The sequence below is a fragment of the Pristis pectinata genome, chromosome 38, assembly GCF_009764475.1.
Source record: "Pristis pectinata isolate sPriPec2 chromosome 38, sPriPec2.1.pri, whole genome shotgun sequence".
Taxonomy (NCBI): Eukaryota; Metazoa; Chordata; class Chondrichthyes; order Rhinopristiformes; family Pristidae; genus Pristis; species Pristis pectinata.
In genome coordinates, this window is record NC_067441.1 from 7,510,111 (window position 1) to 7,525,760 (window position 15,650).

The 15,650-nt window shown below is 59.8% G+C and overlaps 2 protein-coding genes across 4 annotated transcripts in view; one reads left to right on the forward strand and one right to left on the reverse strand.

The window, feature by feature from the left end:
* Positions 1-590: 590 nt before the first annotated feature.
* On the forward strand, positions 591-5,480 carry LOC127586932 (maestro heat-like repeat-containing protein family member 1). Its single transcript, XM_052044961.1, has one exon. The coding sequence runs from the start codon at positions 591-593 to the stop codon at positions 5,478-5,480; it is 4,890 nt and encodes a 1,629-aa protein (XP_051900921.1).
* A 510-nt stretch (positions 5,481-5,990) lies between these two features.
* LOC127587008 (malate dehydrogenase, cytoplasmic-like) overlaps positions 5,991-15,650 on the reverse strand; it is a 26,417-nt gene continuing 16,757 nt past the window's right edge. Inside the window, exons 8-11 of one of the 3 annotated variants that reach the window (XR_007958735.1) lie at positions 15,154-15,243; positions 10,814-10,934; positions 8,841-9,041; positions 5,991-7,363 (exon numbers count right to left, since the gene is read on the reverse strand). Coding sequence is in view for 2 of the 3 variants with exons in the window: in XM_052045109.1 (XP_051901069.1) it covers positions 9,031-9,041; positions 10,814-10,934; positions 15,154-15,243 (222 nt within the window). In the remaining variant the exon portion in view is untranslated. Of the gene's footprint in view, positions 7,364-7,517; positions 9,042-10,813; positions 10,935-15,153; positions 15,244-15,650 lie in introns of those variants that run through there. The other 2 variants (XM_052045109.1, XM_052045110.1) reach the window with 2 other exon arrangements.

Genomic DNA, 15,650 nt, shown 5'->3' on the forward strand with positions numbered 1-15,650 from the left:
TTTGGAGAGATGCTGCGGGGGAGGGGAAGGGGAGAGCTTTCACGGCGAGGGGGAATGGGAGCGAAACCCTGGCGATCAGGTGACTGGCGGGGAGCGATTACTCTTCGAGGAGAACAATCCGGGAGGAGAAGACGGGGGAGGGGGGGTTAGGTGGGATTGAGAGCCCGAGAGATTAACTAGCTTTCTGCAGGCGATGGGGGCTCCATAAGGGTTGGCCACAGTGGCTGGGAAGGGCGTGAGATGTAATCGAGAGCAAGTGACCCAGGGCAAGGTTGGGAATGTCCAGTGAATCTCGTCTAGTTAAGAGTGTCAGTGAGGTGGGGTGCGGAGCAGAGTGGGTTTAAATGATCCTACTTGAGGCCAAGGCAACTAATAGGGAGAAATAATTATCTGGGGGAAGTTCCGGGGACGTGGTGATCAAGAGGCTCGGAAGAGACGGGAATGGGCTTAGAGCACAGGGCGCAAGGAGGACAGAGCTGCACAGGGAGGAGCCGCTGACATTCCCCGGGGGGACGGCCGACGGCCGGGCAGGTGGCGAGGGGGGGAGGGAGCCGGCGGATCTCGGGAGGGCCGCCGGGGGTGGGGTGGAGATGTCGGCCTGCAGCGCGGAGCACTCGCTGAGGGCGCTGTGTGACGCCGCCGGCGACGGGGACCCGGGGGTGAGGGGGCAGGCGGGCCGCTCGCTGCGGGAGATGGGGCAACGCCGGCCGGAGCTGGTGATGGCCGCCTGCCATGACTACCTGGCCAAGCGGAGTCAGCTGGAGGACGGGCACCGTGCCGCCGTGCTGCACGGAATGGTGGAGGTGGCCGGCGACGCCGGGCGGCGGGTGGGCGAGCTGCTGGCCAAGAGGGTGATCGCGGCAGCCCGGGAGGAGCTGACCAGGCCGGAGGAGGCGGGTCGGGACGCCTCGAGGGAGGCCCTCAGTGATCTGCTGGTGGCCCTCGGCCGCGCCTTCGCCGAGGACGTCCTGGAGGAGATGCTGCGGCTCTTCGGGCCCGAGGCCCCACCTGATGTCTACGCCGTGCGGACGGTCGCCCACCTGTCGGAGGTCAACGTCTACAGCGCCATGTCCTACATGCCTGCCGTCCTGGAGGCCGCCCTGCCCCTGCTGAACCAGGCCAAGTCGGACAGGATGAAGGCAGCCGTGGCCTCGGCCCTGGGCTCCTTCAGCCGGAGCATCCTGGCCTACCAGGAGAAGTTGCCTGACCCCACGCTGAGGAAGGAGGCCTTCGCCCAGGAGATCCAGGCCGCCTACGACGTCTTCTTCAACGCCTGGTTGCAGTTGAAGGACTCCAGCCTCCGCCAGGAGGTACTGTCAGCCCTGGGGGACATGGCGCAGGTGCTGCCCGAGGAGAAGCTGCGGGAGGAGCTGCCCAGGCTGCTGCCGGGGGTGCTGGCCTGCTACAAGAGACAAGCGGAGGCCCGGAGTGTCACCTGCTGCCTGCGCCGGGTGCTGGCGGCCGCCTCGGGCCTGGGAGGCCGGGCCCTGGAGCCCCAGGCTGAGGCCCTGCTCCGTTCGCTCTACCAGCAAGCCTGCGGGCCTTGCGGGCCCAGCTCCGAGCTGCTGGCCTGCTTCGCCACCGTGGCCGGCGCCTCCCCAGGCCCGCTGCTCCGTTTCCTGGCGCACAAAATGGCCGGCGGTGAGAGGGGCCGGGTGGGGGCCCTGACCGTGCTCCGGCACCTCCTCGGGTCCTGCCCGGCCCAACTGGGAGGCCGACGCGCCGCCATCCTGTCCGGCCTGAAGCCAGCGCTGTCGGACGCCAGCCCACGGGTCAGGAGGGCTGTGCTGGAGGCGGCGGAGGCCCTGGTCGCCGGGGGTTACCTGGAGGTGAATGAGGTGGAGGGTGAGGAGGAGGAAGGCGGGGTGGCAGCAGTGGTGGAGTTCGTGGTCGCCCAGTGCGGCCTGGGCCCCAAGGCCGAGGAGGCGGAGCTGAGGTCCAGGGCAGAGCAAGTGCTGAGCCAGGCCTCGGCCATGGTGGGCCTGGAGCGGGCGCTCTGGCCCTCCCTGCTGGGGTACGTCACCCCGCTGCGGTACACGGGCGCCCTGGCCCCCCTCTGCCGGACCCTGGACTGCCTGTGCTCCAGGAGGATCAAGGCCGGGCCTGAACCCTTGGCCTTTGACTCCAGGCCTGGCCTGCCCTCGCCTCAGGCCCTGCTGGCCCGCCTGCTGGCCGCCGCCTCCCTGCCCTACGAGGGTGGCGGGCGAGGCGTCCCGGCCCTGAGGCTACTGCTCGTCCTGGCCCCTGCCATCCACCCAGCCCTGGACAAGCCCTGGCGTGGGGAGCTGCCCGACCTGACGCAGTTCGTGGCCGAAGCCTCGGAGGAGACCTTCCCCCAGCAGCAGTGGGAGAAGAGCCTGCTTCTCCTCCTCTTCAAGAGCCTGGAGGCGGTGTCCGATGCCGGCTGGCGCCGCCAGCTGGGCGAGGAGCTGACCGCCCTGGTTGGCGCTTGGCAGGCTGCGGCGGCCTCTGCCCACCACGCACTGGCGACCAGGGAGAGGCAGTTCCTCTACAAGTGCCTGGGCATTGTCCTCCAGCACACCAGCTCGGGTGAGGACATCAGCCACAAGCTCCAGGAGATGCTCCTCAGCGTTCATCACCACGAGGCGCTGGAGAGGGAGGGCGCGGCCGTTGCCGTCGGCTTCTGTGCCATGACCCACCTGGACGAGACGCTGACTCGGCTGGAGGACTTCGCCAAGCCCGACGCCCCAAAGAAGATGGCCAACTTCTTCAACGCGCTGATGGAGACGCTGGAGGGCGACGTGGAGAAGATCAAGTGCACCCTCATCCTCTGCTACGGCTACGCGGCGCTGTACGCCCCCGAGGACCTCCTCTTGCCCAGGCTGGAGAGCGGCATCCTACAGCACGTCATCAACCTCTCCAACACCAAGGTCCTGGGCATCAAGGTGGAGAGCAAGGACCTGATGATCCGGCTCAGCCTCATCAAGGCCGTCACGCTGATCGCCAAGGCCGTGCTCGCCAATGGGCACAGGCACTCCTTCAGCTTCACCAGGAAGGGTGAGCTCCTCGCCAACATGCAGAACCTCATCAAGGCCGAGTCCAGGACTCAGCTGAGGACGCCCGTGCGCCAGTTGGCCATGACCGCCTGCGCCTCCCTCATCAAGCTGGGGCCATCCCTCAACAAGGCGTACGTGACCGAGCTCATCAAGACCTGCCTGGACAGCGTGGTGGGACTGCAGCCCCCGCCGGGCAAGGGGGAGGGTGCCGAGGAGAAGGAGAGGGAGGGGCTGTACGAGGAGACCCTGGCCTCCCTCCAGGGGCTCCTGAGTGAGATCCTCCTCCACGACCTCAGCCCTGACGGGCTCCAGGCCGTCTTCAAGCACGTGGAGGGCTGGGTCATCTCCACCAAGGACCACGAGAGGGAGAGGGCCATGGGAATCACCTACAAGCTGACGGCCCTCTATCTGGAGAAGATGGGCGCGCATGGAGAGATGGAGTTTGGGCACCTGGGCGCCATGGTAGGGCGGCTGGCTCCACGGTGTACTGACCCGGTGCCCGGGATCCGGGAGTTAGCCGTGGCCAGCATCTGTGCCCTCTTTGACATCCACCTGCAGCATCGGGGGCTGGCCCAGGACCAGCCGGACGAGATGGTGGAGCACCTGCGGATCCTGAGCAGCCGCCTCGACTGCTCCGACGGCCAGCAGCTCCTGCAGCTCTGCTCCCACCTGGCCCGGGTCATCTCGCGGCACCTGCCCCACGACCAGGTCGCCCCCCTCCTCTTTGCCCTCTTCGAGGGGCTGGAGGACCACTTCTTCGGCTGCTCCAGTACAGCCTCGGCCGTCATGAACACCGCCATCCTCTCCTGCGGCTCGGCCCTGCAGGGGAGGGTGGCCGAGATCCTCCGGGCCCTCTACGTCCGCCTCCAGTGGATCACGGGCGACCGGGTCAGGCTATCGGTGATCCACTTCATCTCGGTGCTTGCCTCGCAGAACACAGCTGAGGTGGTCTACTGCCTCCTCCTCTCCCCGCTGCCCTGGGACAGGAACACCACCGAGATCTGGCGCTCGTTGGGGGGCCAGACCCCCTTGGCCACCAGCGCCATGGAGCTGCTGCTGGAAGCCCTGGTCAAGCAGCCGAGCCCCCAAGGGGAGAGGCCGGGCTCCCCGGCGCCCCTCTGCTCAGCCCTGGACCCCCTGGCCGTCATCTGCGCCCTGAAGGAGATGCTGTCCAACCCGGAGTCGGCCGGGGCGGCGGCAGGCCTCTACCCCCGGCTCTTCGGGGCCCTCCTGCTGCAGTTGGGGGCCGAGCCGTCTCCGGCCCCCATCCCCGGCCCCAAGGAGTGGAAGCTGACCCGCCGGCCCCGCCAGCCGCCCCTCGATGCCCGCAGCCAGGCAGCCGAGGCCTTGCGGGTGGCGCTGGGAGCCGGCGGCACGCCCGGGGTGGCGGTCAGCCTGCAGGCCAGTGGCGGCTGGGACGAGCTGAGGGACCCCGAGAGGCATCACCAAGGGGCGGCCGCACTGGGCCGGGCCATGGCCGAGCACGCCAGGCCCAGGCTGGCGGCTGTGGCCCAGCAACTGGCTGGCTGGCTCCCCGCCGCCTCCACCAGGGCCCAGCGGGTCTCCCTGACTGCCTTCCTGGGCGAGCTGCTGGCCCAGCCCACCGCCGCCCGCCACCTCCAGCTGGCCGACGTGCTGCTGGCCTCGCTGCTGGGCTGCCTGCGGGACCCGGCGCCACTGGTCCGCCGCCTCTCCCTCCTCGGCCTGGCCAACCTGGCGGACGGCGATCCGGCCAAGGCAGAGATGCACTCGGCCCAGCTGCTGGGCGCCCTGGCGTCGGGGGTGAGGGACGCAGACGACCCGGTCAAGCTGGAGGCGCTGGCCGGCCTAGGCCGCCTGCTACCGCTGTTGAAGGAAGGCCCAGTGCGGGGCCTGCTGGGCGGTGTGGTGGCGGCCGCCCAGCCCCTCTTCGAGCACGGCAGCGAGCGGGTGAGGGCGGCCGCCTTCGGGTTGCTCGGCGGCCTGTCCTGCCTCGCTGGTGGAGGCAGGGAGGAGCTCCGGCATGTCCTGGCCGAGCAGCTCCACACCAGCCTGGTCAGTCTGGTCCTGCACATCGACGACGGTGACCCCGAGGCTTCCCGGGCCTGCAGGTCGGCCCTGAAGCAAGCCGGGCCCTTGCTGGGCTCTGAAGGCCTCACGCTGCTGCTCCAGAGCCGGCTGGACGTGGACTCGCCGCCCGATTACTGGGACTTCCTCCACGGACTCTGCCGGGTGCTGGTGGCCGAGTTCCCGGCCAGGGTCAGCGTCCAGCTGCTGGTGGCCGTCGCCTTCTTCAGGAGCCTGCAGCCCGAGGTCCGGGCCAACGCGGTGGCCCTGGCCGCCTGCCTGCTGCACCGCCTGCCCCGCAAGTACCACCGGGCCGCGTCCGGCGGCGACCTCTGCGCTGACATCGCCGACATGCTGCAGGACCCGGTGGCCTGCGTGCGGGCCAGCGTGGCCAGAGCTCTCGCCCTGCTGCACTGACTGTCCGGACCAGCCGCTCTGGAGGGGGAGAACCTCCACCGCCCCTCCCCTCATCCCTCCATCTCCCTCCCCACATCCCCCTCCCCATCCCTTCATATCCCTCTCCCTCCCTCCCTCCATCCTCCCCCTATCCCTCCATCTCCCTCCCCACATCCCATCCCCTCCCTCTTCCTCCCCTACCCCCTCCTCCCTCTCCCCTCCTCCCTTCCTCTCCCTCCCTCCCTCCCACCCTCCTCACTCTCCTCCCTCCCTCTCTCCTCTCCCTCCCCTCCCTCCCTCTCCTCTCCCCTCCCTCCTGGCCTGCCCAGCGAAGAGGGGAATGCGACGCGAGGATGCCGCGGCGGGAATGCGACGGAACTCTCTGCAATCAACCCCGAGGAAACAATGCGAGCCGATTCATTGCCGGGACCGGCACTGCCCCGTGGAAGTGTCCGACGTGTGTCCAAACCAGCCGACGTCACTGTGCAGAATGAATAAAAGGAACATCTTGGGAACTATTGTGCAGTTTATTGGTTGTAGCTTTATCCAAGTGTAGAGACTGCTCCAGAGACCGGGGTTCAATCCCGACCTGTGTGTGTGCAGTTTGCACATTCTCCACTCTGACTGTATGGGTCCATCCCCACCCTCCAACCCCTCCTGGTGCCCCAGTTTCCTTCCCGCGTCCCAAGGACGTTGGTGTAATATTCGACTGAAGTGTCTGTGGGATTGATGAAGAGAACACTCTTCAATCAAGAGTGTTGTGAATCCGTGCACTGTTCGACCGCAGAGCGCTGTGGGCTCTCGGTTGCCGACTTCTACAGATGTACGATGGAGAGCATTCTGACTGGCTGCATCGCCGCCTGGTACGCAGGCTCCCGCGCGCAGGCTCGGACGTGGCCGCAGAGGGTTGTCGACTCAGCCGGCTCCATCGCAGGCCAACAAACCCTTCCCCGCCATCGAGGACGTGTTCAACAGGCGGCGCCTCAAGAAGGCGGCATCCGTCACTGAGGACCCTCACCACCCGGGACATGCCCTCTTCTTGTTACTACCATCGGGGAGGAGGTACAGGAGCCTGAAGTCCCACACTCAATGATTCAGGAACAGCTTCTTCCCCTCCGCCATCAGATTTCTGAACGGTCCGTGAACCCATGAACACTACCTCGTTATTACTCTTGCACTATTTATTTATGTTTGCAACTTATAGTAATTTTTATGTCTTGCACTGTACTGCCGCTGCAAACAACACATTTCACAATATACGTCAGTGACAATAAACCTGATTCTAATTCTGATTCTGAGTTCACTTGGGAGTTGAGACCGGGACAACAGGATCGAGGAAGGGAGCCTGCCGCGATCTTCGTGAATAGCGGAGCAGGCTCGAGGGGTCTACCGCTGTCTCTGGCAGACTGACTGACAGGTATCACCGGGGCATTGACAAGCCGAATCACACCACAGAAACAGGCCCTTCGGCCCACCGAGTCCGCACCGACCACTCATTTACGCCGATCCCGTTATATTTTCCCCACTAACTCCCCCCAGGTTCTACCCCTCACCCACACAACTGGGTCCCGATTTACAGTGGGCAATTCCTCGATTTTTCTCGCCCCGATGGCCAGCGTCCCGAAATCCCTCCGTCTCAAGTCCTTGGTAAACTCAGCGACTGAGAATCCACAGCTCCCTGTGGTCGAACATTGTATGGATTCACAACGCTCTGGACATCTGTTCTAACTGGCCAGCCCCCGATCCCTGTGTCCTGGCTCCACACTCTCAGCACCAGTATCCCTCTTGGGTCCGAGTCAAGTCACGCGGCCAAACCTGGCTTCGGAAAAGTAATCCCATCATCTCCTTGACGGCTCAGTACTGAAGTGGAGCAGGATCTCTCCTGTGTCACCGGTATATTTAACCTGCATCACAAAAACTGGTTCCAACAACCCGTAAGGAGTTCGACACCATCCAGGACAAGGCAGCCCCCATCAATCGGGACCCCACCCGCCCCCCTCTAAGCACTCCCTCCCTCCACCACCGGCGCACGGTGGCTGCAGCGCGCACCGTCTACATAACGCACCGGGGTTACTCGCCCGGGGCTACTCCGACAGCACCTCCCAAACCCGCCACCTGTCCCCCCCCCAGGGGCAGGGGGACACCACCACCCACAGGTTCCCCTCCCCCTCACACACACCGTCCCGACTCGGAAATAGTCCCTTCACCGTCACTGGGTCCAAACCCTGGAGCCCCCTCCCCAACAGCACCGAGGGAGCACCTTCCCCAGAAGGACTGTAGCGGTTCAAGGGGGCAGCTCACACACCCCACCCCCACCTTCTCAGGGGGGGCAGTTAGGGATGGGTGATAGGTGCTGTCTTTACCTGCAAGTGCCTGGAATCTATGAGCAGGGACTGTGAAGGTGGTTATCTCACTGCTGTTTGCAGTACCCAGGTTTGCTGCTGTGTTTTCTACAACGTAACCAGAACTGGACTCTAGGAAAAAAACTTAACTGTCTGTAAAATGCCTCGATTAATTCTGTGGTCTTAAGAGTGACCTGTCCCACTGCTAAAGGACAATGCCCTCTCCTTCCCCTCTCTGACCCTCTCCTGCCCTTCCTCACCCTCTCCTTCCCCTCCCTGGTACTCCCCTTGACTCTGACCCTCTCCTGCCCTTCCTGACCCTCTCCTCCTCACCCTGACCCTCCTTTCCCTCCCTGGTACTCCCCTTGACTCTGACCCTCTCCTGCCCTTCCTGACCCTCTCCTCCTCACCCTGACCCTCCTACCCCTCCCTGGTACTCCCCCCTGCCTCCCTGACCCTCTCCTTCTTGCTGGACACAACGCCTCTTGGGATCGCAGGTCCCAGCGGCCAATGACCAGGGAGAACACGCCAGTGCACGCAGCCTTGGTGATAACAGGCAACCCTCACCTTACTCCCTTCTCTCTCTCTCTCTCTCCCCACCTCCCCCACCCCCCCCCAACCCGCCTTAAACTAGCAACTATACCACCGGGTTGATGGAACCTCCCAGACCACAGGCCCTGGACTCCAACTGACCCAGATGTAAGATGGTTCCAGGGGTGGGGGTCCCGGTGGTACTTGTCGCACGTCTGTGGAGACCCGCCAGCGGCAACACCAGTCCTAACCCAGTGGACGAGAGACCAGAGGAAATATCCTGGTTGAGCACTCCAACTCTTAGTAGCTGGGATGTCCCATGCTCGGGGTGGAGTTGCTGGTGAGGACATCCAAGGGGTGCTTTCCTTCTCAATGCCTCTTGCTGGGACAGAGATTGAATTCTCTCTCTCTCTCTCTCTCTCTCTCTCTCTCTCTCTCACTCTCTCTCTCTCCTCTGCTGCTGACCTGATGGAGCATCTCAGTCCACTAGGAAAACTCCAAGACTGACCAGACATGGTCCTTGCACGGTGAATGAAAGCCTTTGCCCGCCTTCCGGCCGAGTCCAACAGCCCGTGTGTTGATGTTGGTTGGCGGGGATTCAATCTGGGGAGACCACCTCATCACTGGCAAGTTCCCTGGGGCTGTTCTCTCCAGCTTAGACCTCCTGTTCCTCTCCAACTTATCCCGTCAGGGAACCCTCACAGATTGCCTGCAAAGAGAGGAAACAGCCGTCACGTAAAAAGAGAATGCAGGAGACAACAGAAGCAGTAGGCCACTCGGCCCCTCAATCCTACCCCAACATTCAATGCGATCGTGGCTGTTCTGCTCCAGGCCTCAACTCCTCTCCTGCCCCAGTTCCCCACAGCCCTCAATCCCCCTCCTCTTTAATTCCCCCCCGCCCCCCCAAGTGATCCAGCCTCCACAACCCTCCGGGGGAGGGAGTTCCAGAGATTCCCTACCCCTCCTCCCCGTGAGAAGAAGTCCCTCGGATTGCCCCCTAATCCTGTAACTACATCCCCTCGTTCGAGACTCTCCCACTGGTGGAAACATTTCCACATCTCTCCTGTAACGATCCCTCAAGGTCTGAGATGTTTCAGCACGACCACCCCTTGTTCTGCTGAATTTAAGGAAGACAGATCCAAACGCAGGGCAATCCAATTAATTTTAACTTCATGCTCTCAGCACGGGTTAGACACAGAGTGAAGCTCCCTCTACACCGTCCCATCACACACTCCCGGGGTCAGACACAGAGTGAAGCTCCCTCTACACCGTCCCATCACACACTCCCGGGGTCAGACACAGAGTGAGGCTCCCTCCGCACCGTCCCATCGCACACTCCCAGGGTCAGACACAGAGTGAGGCTCCCTCCGCACCGTCCCATCACACACTCCCAGGGTCAGACAGAGAGTGAAGCTCCCTCCACACCGTCCCATCACACACTCCCAGGGTCAGACACAGAGTGAAGCTCCCTCCACACCGTCCCATCACACACTCCCAGGGTCAGACACAGACTGAAGCTCCCTCTACACCGTCCCATCACACACTCCCAGGGTGCAGGTTAGACACAAAGTGAAACTCCCTCTACGTGACAAACTCCCAGGGCAGGAACAGCATGGGCTAAACATAGAGTAAAACCTTCTTGCTGTTCCATCAAACACCACTTCTTTGACAGGAAATTCTAGAACTTAGACCCAGTGACAGTGAAGGAACGGCGACATTTTTCCCAGTCGGGACGGTTTGTGAGGGGGAGGGGAACCTGCAGGTGGTGTCCCCCGTCCCTGCTGCCCTTGGTGGGAGAGGTGGCAGGTTTGGGATGTGTTGTCGGGGTAACCGCAGGGCGTTCTGTAGACGATGTGCACTGCGGCCGCTGTGCACCGATGGCGGAGGGACTGAGTGTTTCAGGGGGATGGGGGGGCCGATCGAGCAGGCTGCCTTGTCCTGGAAGGTGTGGAGCTCCCTGAGGGTTGTTGGAGCCACACTCACCCAGGCTGGTGGGGAGTGTCCCGTCACACTCCTGACCTGATGGGGGAAAGGCCTTGGGGTGTCAGGAGGTGAGTCCCTCACTGCGGGATCCCCAGCCCCTTACCTGCTCCTGTGACCATGGTATTTATGGGGCTGGTCCAGTGGAGTTTCTGGTCAGTGGTGACACCAACCCCCCGACCCCCCCCCACCCCCGCAGGTTGTCGATAGTGGGGGAGCGTACTGTTGGGAACTTCACTGACGACCAAGGGAAGGTTCGTTGACTTCTCCAACTTTGCACAGTGGGAGCAGATACACACTCGGCAATGTCACGGGGCTGCCACAGAAAGGGTGAAGGCCAAGGACATCCGAAGCCAGGGGAGGATGAGGCAGCCAGGGAAGGAGGCAAGGTCAGACTGATGAACTGCCTCCTTCCCTGTGGCTTTCCTACTCCCCCACCCCCACCAGCACCAACCCTCCCAAACCCGCCCCCAAGTCCCAACGCCAGGGCGCTGCACTTACTCTTTGCCAGAACTCCCAGGGCTGTGTCCCGCTCAATGAGCAGCTCCCGAGCAGACAGTGCCATCTTCTGACGGAGCAACGGGGAGAGACTGAGGCCCGGGATTATCTTCCAGTGTCCGTCCTACAAACAGAACGGGAACGGTCCCTGAGTGTACACAGGACACAAGGAACCCAGTGTACACGGATAGGTACACAGTACTGGACACCAAGGGACCGATGTATACAGGCAGGTACACGGTACTGGACATCAGGAGACTGGCGTACACAGACAGGTACACGGTACTGGACGCCAGGGGACCGGCGCACACGGACAGGTACATGGTACTGGACGCCAGGGGACCGGCGCACACAGACAGGTACACTGTACTGGACGCCAGGGGACCGGCGCACACGGACAGGTACACGGTACTGGACAGCAGGGGACCGGCGTACACGGACAGGTACACGGTACTGGACATCAGGAGTCTGGTGTATACCAGGGTACTGGTGTATATGGATAGGCATACAGTACTGTACACCAGTATACTGGTGTATATGGATAGGTATACAGTACTGGACACCTGGAGAGGGGTGTACATGGATAGGTATACAGTACTCTATACCTGGAGAGGGGTGTACGTGGATGGGGATACAGGAAGGGACTGGTGTTTATGGACAGGGTAATCCCTACAGGAATAATAACCACATACAACGTTGGAAACACTCCTCAAGTCGGGCAGCACCTGCAGAGAGAGAAGCAGAGTTAACGTCTCTGCTTGAAGGCCCTTCATCAGAACCGGGTCCCTGGATACAGAGCGTAGCCAGGCCTGACGAAGGCTCTTCGACCTGAAATGTTATCTGTTTGTCTCTCCACTGATGCTGCCCGACCTAATGAGTGTTTCCAGAATTCCATGGTTTTATCTCAGATTTCCAACATCTGCAGGGATCCCCCCCCCCACCCATTCTTGGGGTCCAGTGAAACTCCAATCATCCGCCATCTGACTGTTTGGGGTCTGGCTCACTCATTAGTCTGCAGCGTGAGCAGGGTTTGTGGATGGAGCCGGTGCCCAGGCTGTGGGCTAGGAGTGCAGGACGAGCTACGTGTGTGGGACGTGGGACGTGTGTGGTTGGAACCAGGGTTGGGAACTCTGGGAATCAGGAACTTGGAACACGCTTTAACAAGCTGAAACACGCATTGTTCTAGTTCCCCCTGTATTTCAAATGCACTGAAACAATTTATTATATTACTAGAATGTTTCCGGGTCTTCAGGAGTTGAGCTACAGGGAAAGGTTGAACGTTAGGACTTTATTCCTTGGAATGTATGAATGAGGGGAGATTTGATAGAGGTTTACAAAATTATGAGACAGATGAAATGTGAGTAGGCTCTTTCCACCTAGATTAGGAGAGATAAATACGAGAGGACATGGCTTTAGGGTGAAAGGGGAAAGGTTTAGGGGAACATTAGGGCGAACTTCTTCACTCGGAGAGTGGTGGGAGCATGGAACGGGCTGCCGTCTGACGTGGTAAATGCGGGCTCACTCTTAAATTGGATAGATACATGGACGGGAGAGGTCTGGAGGGTTATGGACTGGGTGCAGGTCAATGGGACTAGCAGAATAACGTTTCGGCACAGACTAGAAGGGTCGAATGGCCTGTTCTCTGTGCTGTAGCGTTCTATGGTTCTACTGTATAAACAAGACATTGGTGAGGCCGCACTTAGAGTTTAGCTGTACAAAATGTTGGTGAGACTGCACTTGGGAGTATTGCTTACAGTTCTGGTCACCCTGTTATAGGAAGAATGTCATTAAGCTGGAAACAGCGCACAGGAGAGTTACGCGTTGCCAGGACTCGAGGGCCTGAGTCGTAGGGAGAGGTTGGGCAGGCTGGGACTTTATTCCGTGGAGCGTAGGAGACTGAGGGGTGACATTATAGAGGTGTATAAAACCATGAGGGGCATAGATAGGGTGAATGCACACAGTCTTTTCCCCAGGGAAAGAGAATCAAAAACTAGAGGGCGTAGGTTTAAGGGGAGGGGGAAAGGGACCTGAGGGGCAACTTCTTCACGTAAAGGGTGGTGGGTGTATGGAATGAGCTGCCGGGGAAAGTAGCTGAGGCAGGTATAATAGCATTTAAAATACATTTGGATAAGTACATGGGTAGGAAAGGTTTAGAAGGAAATGGGCCGAACGCAGGCAAATGGGACTGGCTTAGAATGGACCAGCTGGGCCAAAGGGCCTGTTTCTGTGCTGTATGACTATGTTAAAAAAAGCTAATCAAAGTGCGTTGAGGTAAAAATTAGGGTAACATCCAACAGACCGGACAGTCTGTCAGTCTAATATCTCCAACACTGACGGAGAGCCTCGCTCTTGGAGAGTCATCACTGAACAAGTGCCTGTCAGAGGAGCTGTACTGAAGGGGTTGCCTCACTGTCAGAGGGCCAGTATTAAGGAAATGCCACATTGTCACAGAACGGCAGGGCCCTGGGGAGTATTGTAGAATAAAGGGACCTTGGAGCACAAGCACATGGTTCACTGAAAGTGGAGTCACAGGTAGACAGGGCGGTGAAGAAGGCGTTTGGCACACTGGCCTTCATCAGTCAGGGCATCGAATATAGAATTTGGGAGGTCATGGTGCGGTTGTACAGGGTGCTGGTGAGGCCGCACTTGGAGTATTGTGTTCAGTTTTGGTCGCCCTGCTATAGGAAAGATGTTATTAAACTGGAAAGAGTGCAGAAAAGGTTTACAAGGATGCTGCCAGAACTCAAGGGACTGAGTTCTAGGAAGAGGTTGGACAGGCTGGGACTTTATTCCTTAGAGAGTAGGAGACTGAGAGGTGATCTTACAGAGGTGTATAAAATTACGAGGCGATAGATAGGGTTAATACACTCAGTCTTTTTCCCAGAGTTGGGATATCAAGAACTAGAGGGCACAGGTTTAAGGTGAGAGGGGAAAAGTTTAGGGGGAACATGAGGGGCAACTTTTTTTACACAAAGGGTGGTATATATGTGGAACGAGCTGCCAGAGGAAGTGGTTGAGGCAGGTACAGTAACAACTTTTAAAAGACGGTTGGACAGGTACATGGATAGGAAAGGTTTAGAAGGTTATGGGCCAAATGCTGGCAAATGGGACCTGTTTGGATGGGGCATCTTGGTCAGCATGGACCAGTTGGGCCGAAGAGCCTGTTTCTGTGCTGTATGACTTGATGACTCTATAACCCTGGGGATGCCAGATTACACATGGGTTCAGTACAGGACACGCCTGTATAAGGATGTGGAACGCAGGCATGGTGTACCACACTGTGTATGTACAGACCAGTGAATGTGAACAGGTATACAGTCCCCTCCAGTTGCTAGTATCTCCCATTCATTGAGTACAAGTGGAGGCACTGGGTTTTGCCAATCTATTCAGCCGTGAGTGCATCACATTGAGTCAAGGGATGTGGGAGAACATTTATAGACACTCCACCTGGGGAGTAATTCTCTTCTGTTCAGTGTTGCAGCTCAGGAGCTGAATTTCCCAGTGCCCTACCATAACTCAATGATGTCACCTTTAACGCAGCGAAGGTTGGGGCTAGACAGGAGGGTTCTCTGTTCCCTGTTGGGGGGGTGGCGGTGAAGAGGTTTCAGGAAGGAAATTCAGAGCTCCAGGTCTGGGCAGCTGAAGGCATGGCGGCCAACGGCAGAGCAACGGGGATTGGTGGATGGTCCGGAGGCTGGAAATGGAGGAGTGTGTGTGTGTGTGTGTGTGTGTGTGTGTGTGTGTGTGTGTGTGTGTGTGTGTGTGTGTGTGTGTGTGTGTGAGAGAGACAGAGAGATAAAGAGACAGAGAGACAGAGAGAGAGACACACACACACAGACAGAGACAGAGAGACAGAGAGAGAAATAGAGACAGACAGAGAGATCAGAGAGAAAGAGAGAGAGAGACAGAGACAGAGGGACAGATACAGAGAGAAAGAGAGAGAGACAGGCAGACAGAGACCAGAGAGAGAGAGAGAGAGAGAGAGAGAGAGAGAGAGAGAGAGAAAGAGAGTGAGAAAGAGAGGGAGGGAGGGAGAGGGGGAAATTGGGATGAGACAGGAAAGGAGGGCACGAGATGCGGAGAGGAGGGAGTCAGCCAGCGAGTGCAGAGTTGGGGGATGATGAGAGGGAGGGGCGCAGTACAAATGGCGCACAGCAAGATCCCACAGCGGGTCGAGCGACTCTGCTTTTACTGAGACGGGTCGGTGGTAATAACGTCAGCCCCATCAGCTGTGGGACTCCCCCCCCCCCAACCCCACCAGTGGGGGGACAGAGAAGGGGTCCCTCGCCACTGCGATTCCGAGGCCCCCCCCCACCCCTCGCTCACCCACGAGTCAGAGGTACCTGCACGGCGACGGGGAAGGAGTAGATCAGCCCCTCGGGAATTCCGTAGCCATTCTGATTGGAGATGACTCCCATGGACACCCACTCTCCCTGCGGGGTGGGGGGGGGCAGGACAAAAGATAATGGGATTAGTGTGGGGAAGTGCAGGACCCCTAACACTGTTGAAGACCAGAGAGACCTTGGGGTGCAAGTCCATGGCTCACTGAAAGTGGCTACACAGGTAGACAGAGTGGTTAAGGCGGCTTATGGAACGCTTGCTTTCAGTAATCGAGGTATTAAGTATCGGAGTCAAGAAGTTATGAGGCATCTCCATAGAACTCTGGTTAAGCCGCATTTAGAGTATTGCGTACAGTTCTGGTCACCTCACTACAGGAAGGATGTCGAGGCTTTAGAGAGGGTGCAGAGGAGGTTTACCAGGACGCTGCCTGGATTAGAGGGCATGTGCTGTCAGGACAGGTTGGACAAACTTGGGCTCTTTTCCCTGGAGCGGTGGAGGC

Bases quoted from the DNA above. Each gene is read 5' to 3' on its own strand.
- LOC127586932 (XM_052044961.1), top strand. From the start codon at position 591: ATGTCGGCCTGCAGCGCGGAGCACTCGCTGAGGGCGCTGTGTGACGCC.